Consider the following 7,578-nt stretch of genomic DNA (forward strand, 5'->3'; position numbering starts at 1 on the left):
TGTTCCATCCAATAGCTGGCTGTGAGCATCCACTTTGGTGTTTGCCACGCACTGGCATAGCCTCATAAGAGGCTGCAATATCAGGGTCCCTTCAGCAGAATCTTGCTGGCATGAACATTAGTATCTAGGTTTGGTGGCTGATGATGGGATGGATTCCCGAATGGGGTAGTCTCTGGATAGTCCATCTTTTCATCTTAAGATACACGACTCTTAAAGTCTATGAGTGTCTTTTATGGGATTAGTTCTCCGTGGAATGTACTAACTTGAGAGTGTTTAAAGAATGTCAGTGGCTCAGTCCCCCCCTTTCATTTTGAATATGCCCTTTTCTCTTTGTCTGTGATGCATGGGCCTGCATGTGATTCTTGCCACATATAATCTCCCAAATTGATTTGAAGCCTTCAGAGTGGCAAGTTAAATAAACTTTTACTGTTATAAGCTTCCCAGTCCAGTGTTCTGTATAGCCCAGGAAGCAGATCAGAGCAGAGCAGAGCAGGAACTGGGTTGGAATTGGGTCCTTAAAAGTAGCTTATATTTTTGGGAAGAGAGAATGATTGCTTTGGGGGAAAGGGGACGGCAACAGAAGACAGGACAGGAGTGGAGCAGTCGGGGCAGCGAATGAGATGCTTCTATAATGCATGAGAGAGTACAACATAGCTGACTGGGAAAGGCTCAAATCTGTAGCCCATGCTGGCCTTGAACTTTTGGCAATCCTATCTCGGGCTCCTAAGTGATGGGATTAAAATGTGAGCTACCAAACCTGGATTCTTAACTTATTTTCAAATGAAGGTAGTCAGAAAACAAACAAAGTAGAATCCTACCTCAAAACTCAGCTCTGGGTAGTTGAACATGCTTCCAAACCAAGACAGGGCGGAGTTCACAAAGGAGAGCAAAGCCAGGAAGGCGATCAGATTCGCAGCAATGTTTGCCACCAGGGGGATGGACGAGGATGCACCCTGAGAGGCCGCCTCCAGGAGATTCCTTGAATCACTTCATCAAAAAATGGAAATTCTAGAATTACCAAGGAGTATCTGTGGTGGTTCATATATGCTAGGCCTGGAGAGTGGCACTATTTGGAGGTGTGGCCTTGTTGGAGTGGGTGTGACCTTGTTGAGGTGGATGTGGCCTTGTTGCAGTAGGTGTGTCATTGTGGGTGTGGGCTTAAGACTCTCACCCCAGTTGCCTAGAAGTCAGTCTTCCAGTAGCAGCCTTTGGATGAAGACGTAGAACTCTCAGCTCCTCCTGCACCATGCCTACCTGGATGCTGCCATGTCCCTGCCTTGATGACAATGGACTGAACCTCTGAACCTGTAAGCCAGCCCCAATGAAATGTTGTCCTTATAAGAGTTGTCTTGGTCATGGTATCTGCTCACAGCAGTAAAACCCTAACTAAGACAGTATCTCTGGATCTAAGGCACAGCAATGGCCTAATCATAGTTGCCCAGCAAGAGGTAAACCGTTAGGTACTGAGTACTCAGTCTCTTACGGCCTCAAAATTTGATGGGCTTATGATTGTTGATGCTTGGCCGTGGGGATGTGGACACCCACTGCTGTGGTACGTTTCTCTTGGTGAAGGTTGAATCCTGGGCTTTGGGTGCTAAGCATCCCCTCCAACCTCTACTCCATCAGGTGCATTTATAATAACAAACCAAGAAGTGACAAAATCATATACATTTAAATACTATTTATCAAAAGTAGCTACCTAACAGGAACTGTTGATAAAATCTCCAGGCACTACCGACTAGCGGTTCAAAGGAAGCCCATATCACCGCCACTTCATTAAAGACTGAATCTCATGATCTGCTCTTCTCTGATCTCCCATGAACCACTCTCATCTGAGAGGTCTATTATCCCTAAAATCTAACTCCCCCCCCCAATTTCTTTACTATTTCCCTACATGGCTGCAACCTTACATAATATACTTGACATAATACACCAAGCACATCTTCCTGGTTCTGGACTCTCTAAGTGGAACCTTCAGGATGCTATCTATCCCCTGTCCCAGTCATCTAGACCAAGTGTTTCCTAGTTTGGTGTTTGGAATGGCTGCATAAACCACAACAAGAAGCCTTGTGGGAGAAGGGATAAGAATTAAAACATAATGGTGATATTAACTGATATTTCATATGTACATACAAAGCTTGATGTATAATTTACACAATACTTTAAATGTTTATTTATTTGCTGTTACTATGTGCATGAGCATGCTGTGTATGTATGTGATGAAGGAGAATGTGCCGGGGTCACAGGACAACTTTACGGAGTTTCTTCCCTTCCCCATCTTTATGTGGACTCCTGGGCTCTAATGCAGGCATCCAACCTTGTGGGTGAGTGGCTTTAGCTGCGGAGCCCTCCCATCACCCTAGGCAATATTTTAGTAATCTGTATAGAACAAAGCTGAGTGACCTGGATTGTTTTTGTTTGTGGCATCGAGATGCAACTAAGAAATGTTTCAGGTTTCAGAACAGTTTTGATTTTAGGTTTCTGGGTTTCGGGTGCCCACCTTTCACCTCATCCCCTTGGCAAGCTGTCTTCACATGCCACTCTCCCAGTTATGAATATTTCCACGTAAATAAGGTCTGGAGCTAAGATGAGAGTTCATTACATTATGTGATATAATGAGACACTTATATCTTACATGTCTTACTCCTGCAGTCCCTCTGCAATTTTTAATTCTTTTTTCACAGAGCAGAAGAAAATGAAGTCACCTCTTTATTCCTTGAGGAATCTTGGAAACAGCCATTCTGTAACTTCCCAATATGTGGGAAGCGAGTGAGACCACCGTGATCCCTGTTTAACCTGAGCCTGCACACTTGGATGATCCTGCACTGCCTGCCTGCTGAGTCACTGGACTATCACCGCGTGCCCTGGCTGAACTCTGACCGGATCCAGGAGAGAGGGGAGGGATTAGGTCAGAGGACTGAAAACAGGATGTGACCCAGGGGAAAGGAGAATTCTGTGGGAAAAAGCTGTAAACAGTTCAGTTGGAGAAGGCAGTTGGAGAAAGCAGTTGAAGAAAGCAGTTGGAGTTAGTTGGAGCCAGGAGAGGGGTAGAGAGAGCTGTTTGTGAGAGGGAGAGGGAAAAGCTGCTTGGAGAGATAAAGAAGAAATCTGTTTGGAACCTTCCTTGGCATTTGTGTTGTTTTTCCCCGTCTCTGCTGATCGGAGTTTGGGGGTCTGCAACATCTGGTAGCCCGTATGGGGAAGAAAAGAAGAAGGAAGAAAAGAAGAAAAGGCTCTAGTGCCCCGTGTGAGGAATCTGAACAGGGTATCTGGTGAAGAAAGAAGAAAAAAAGAAAAGGGCAAGAAAGAAGCAGAAAAGAAAGAAAAAGCAGAAGCCAGGTGGAAGGAACAGGAAGATTAGAAGCTGTTCTGTTGGCTAGGAAGAAAAAAGAGGAAAAAGAAAGGGCAGAAACTTCAGAACTCGTGCAAGAGATGGAACAAGAAGAAGGAGCTATGAGGGAGTTCCATGGTGAGTAGGAATTAATCTAGCACTATGAATTTAAAAGGCTCCTGATAAAGGGACAAATTTAAAAGGCTCCTGGTAGAGGGACAAATTTAAAAGGATCCCGGAGAGGGACAAATTTAAAAGCATCCTGGAGTAGGGACGAATTTAAAAGGTTCTCGGTAAGGAGACGTATTGCAACAAGTAAAGCTCCCGGTTTTTGGGACAAGTAAAGTTCCCGGGTTTTTGGGACAATTAAGGCTGTCAGATTGAGACTATAAAGTTCCTGGATTGGGACTATAAGGTTCTCGGATTGAGACTATAAAGTTCCCGGACTGGGACTATAAGGTTCTCAGATTGAGACTATAAGGTTCTCAGATTGAGACTATAAAGCTCCCAGAACAGGGATGAAGTTAAGCGAGATTAGGAGAAGGCTTTCAGTACAGAGATGAAGTTAAGATCCCAGGGTTACAGGATGGAGTTAGGTTCTCAGCTCAGAGACGAAGTTAAAAGTGAAGAGAGCAGGAAGAGATTGCTTTAAAAATGAAAGTAAGAATGTTGGTGCAGCTGCTAGCAATTTGGACTTTAATTAAATCTTGCCTGGCAGACAGGAGTGGAAAGTATGCTGCCAAGTTAGAAAAGTTTTCCTGTGGCCAGGCTAGGCATTTTAAAAGAGATTGCTTTCCCAATCGCCCATGGCCAACTACTGCAGCTCCCGTGAGACTTCTAAAATTATGTCCACAATGTTGTAAAGGCTCATGCAGCAGAAGCAGAAAAAGGCAAACGAGAAGTCATCAGAAAAGAAAGGTATGCGCAGGCCAACCAACAACTGCTGACTCAAGCTATGGCAGCTATAGAGTCAGGTAATTCGCCCCATGTTTGGCTCAGTATGATGGGTCATAATCCATGACGAGTAAGACTCTCACATGTGCATACCAACCTAAGACAGGGTGGTGAAAATAAGTTCACCATACCAATGACGGGTAAAGATGTAACATGGTTGAGGGCAACCTAAGACAGATGCGATCCCGGCGTCATTTAATTAAACAAAAAGGGGGATATGTGGGAAGCGAGTGAGACCACCGTGATCCCTGTTTAATCTGAGCCTGTGCACTTGGATGATCCTGTACTGCCTGCCTGCTGAGTCACTGGACTATCACTGTGTGCCCTGGCTGAACTCTGACCGGATCCAGGAGAGAGGGGAGGGATTAGGTCAGAGGACTGAAAACAGGATGTGACCGGGGGAGGGGAAAAGGGAGAATGCTGTGGGGAAAAGCTGTAAACAATTCAGTTGGAGAAGGCAGTTGGAGAAAGCAGTTGAAGAAAGCAGTTGGAGTTAGTTGGAGCCGGGAGAGGGTTAGAGAGAGCTGTTTGTGAGAGGGAGAGGAAAACGCTGCTTGGAGAGATAAAGAAGAAATCTGTTTGGAACCTTCCTTGGCATTTGTGTTGTTTTTCCCCCATCTCTGCTGGTCAGAGTTCAGGGGTCCGCGATACCAATAGTCTTAAAGCAGGGCTCAGTGAACATTGCGTGCATTTATCAAAAAGCACTTTATAAGAAAGGCATGTTTGGAAAGGCTTTCATGAGTATTGAAGGAGGAGTTTGTCTTGTTTCTTAGGCAAAAATCTAAGAGCTCCCTGCGATATATTCTAAGGCCACAACTGGCTGTGCCTTCTTCCTATTATCAAAGTGTGATTCTGGCATCCTGGCCTGTACGGTTATTAATTAGATATCACCTACCCATTTTCCATCTTCATGGCATTCTTGAGGGTTATTTTAGGTTTCTCTGTTTCAGGCCAAAAGAGTTTGGCCACAGCCAGGGCTGCGGGTGCGGACATGACCGAGGCGGTTAGCAAGTGCGTGGACGACACCTGCAACAGAGAAGGAAGAGGCTGATCGTGTGCCAGGCTTAAGAGGATACCATTCCCAGCAGCCCAGTCAGAGGATGAGACAGGAACTCATGTCACCAGAGAACCCCCTTGGGGGAAGCACAAACCCTAAGTCTGATTATCTGGGATGAGAGTTAATTCTGCATTGTAGGAACTTAAAGGTTTCTCAACCTCCCTGTTGTCTCTTTGAGCAGCCAGCGGATCCCTACAACCCATACTTGTCATATCCTCAGTTCAAATGGGGGTATGCGAGGAGAAGCATGGCCTGCATGCAGAGATGGACAGTCCCCACTCTTCCCAGCTTGGAACCCTTCCAGTCTTACGGTCCCTTTATCCTGTAAACTATTTCTACTCACTATTTCTTATCTCCCCTCGTATTTTGGATTATTCTGGATTTGTTTTTCCTACTGTGATGGCTAATCTTGGTTGTCAACTCGACTGCATCAACTAAAACCCAAGTCCAGGGTGGTCCTGGGAGAGATTTTCTTGATCAGAATGTTTGAAACAGAATGGTTCATACTGTGGACCTCAGGTTCTGGTGGAGGCACAGTTACAAGAACATGAAACAAACTTGGCTTTCTGCCTGCTCACCCCCACTCTCAATGGCGAGTCCACCTGTCCTGATGCTGTGCTGTGTCTCTCCATTGGTTCTACAACCTACTTCATCTGGCTTCCAATGTAGACAGGAAACCAGCTGCTTGCCAGCAGTCCTCCAGGTCTTCAATATCAGATTCGGACTGCTGAGACAACCAGTTCCAAGGACTGAACAACTACTGCATTCATAGCCCCGTTAGTGTAAGACACCCATTGTTGGGTTACCTAGACCATATTCTATCTTAAGGAATCCTGATTATGTGTGTCCCCTGCCCCATTCCCATCACACCTAGCTCATTGATGAAGGCAGCATCCCTACCTACAGTGGGACAGGTGACCATCTATGACAGTATCTTATCTACAGTGAGGCAGGTGATCATCTGTGATAGTATTCCCTACCTACAATGGGGGCAGGTTCCCCATAGTGGGGACAGCATTCCCCAGCCTCCAAAACTGACCACTCTTAGAATTGGCTTTGCATTAGAATTTGGGTTTGTCAAAATTATTGATGTCAAGGTCTCGTTCCATGAAATTTTGTTTACGTGGTCGTGGACCAGAAAATTAGGACCTTTAACGAGTTACACATGAACCAAAACAACCCCTTTCCAGGTGGCTCCAATGAGAAGGTGTGAGAACCCCTGCTCCGGGTCACAGCTCCTTTCCCAAGCACCAGGTATTAGTTTGGTTGGCTGAACTATTCAACACACTCAAAACAAAAGCACAGGGTTGTCTAGTTCCCAACAAAGCCTTCTACAGAACCCCAGCAGGGGTTTTCTGGATTTGGCTCATTAGCCATAGTTTGCTGACCCTTTGTCTTGGGACATCTTTGCTCTTATCAATAATATAGGTTCTGGTTTTCCACACAGATTGAAGATTTTTAGGCAAAATAACCTTGTCATGGAACCTCACTGTGCCATGGTTAGATATAATTATATGAAGGGGGCAGGAATATGGACTCTAAGTTCTCAAATCCCCTGGGGTCACTACGTTCAAATGCCAAAGCCCCAGTGGGCTGCTTTCGTCATGCTTGAAAGGGTGGCACGTTCTCAGTGTCACTTCCAGTCAGCAACAAGAAAGAAAAAGAAACCAAAAATAGAATTGGGAGATTGAATTCATTTTGACTTATGTTCCAAACCTTCTTACCCCAAAAGAGATGTACGCGCCCAATACACTTCCAGCAATCGTGGCAAAACCAGCTGTCATGATGGTGTGGAGTTCCGACTTGGTGACGTGTGGTAAATATGGTTGGACCAGTAGTGGAGACTCTGTCTGGAGACAAACGTTAAATGTTGTTACCTTTTAAATGCTCAACCTTGTGTCCCTAATGCAGTTGCTAGAGTGACTCTCAGACCCTGTCGGGCAGTCACAGGACCGCTGGAAATGCAAAGTCTCCAAATGGGAAAATTTAAAGGTGCCCCACCCTGTCTGTACTCTGATAGCTTTCTAGTTAGTTCTGGTACCCACTCCTTGGGGTCCCTGTGTTCAAAACCACAGTGAACTTTCTATCAGTGTGTGTAAATTGGGACTGTGTGAGGCTGTTTAAACAGTCCTCAACTGGGGGCTGGTGAGATGGCTCAGTGGGTAAGAGCACCTGACTGCTCTTCCGAAGGTCCAGAGTTCAAATCCCAGCAACCACATGGTGGCTCATAACCATC

At 45.5% G+C, this 7,578-nt stretch overlaps 1 protein-coding gene across 1 annotated transcript in view; it reads right to left on the reverse strand.

Moving 5' to 3' along the window:
• The window catches only part of Slc28a3 (solute carrier family 28 member 3), a 58,398-nt gene that overhangs the window by 8,424 nt on the left and 42,396 nt on the right, over window positions 1-7,578 (reverse strand). Inside the window, exons 11-13 of the mRNA XM_021215906.1 lie at window positions 7,067-7,192; window positions 5,181-5,311; window positions 819-987 (exon numbers count right to left, since the gene is read on the reverse strand). Coding sequence (XP_021071565.1) covers window positions 819-987; window positions 5,181-5,311; window positions 7,067-7,192 — 426 coding nt within the window. The remainder of the gene's footprint in view (window positions 1-818; window positions 988-5,180; window positions 5,312-7,066; window positions 7,193-7,578) is intronic.

This window comes from Mus pahari, chromosome 16, assembly GCF_900095145.1.
Source record: "Mus pahari chromosome 16, PAHARI_EIJ_v1.1, whole genome shotgun sequence".
NCBI classification, from domain to species: domain Eukaryota; kingdom Metazoa; phylum Chordata; class Mammalia; order Rodentia; family Muridae; genus Mus; species Mus pahari.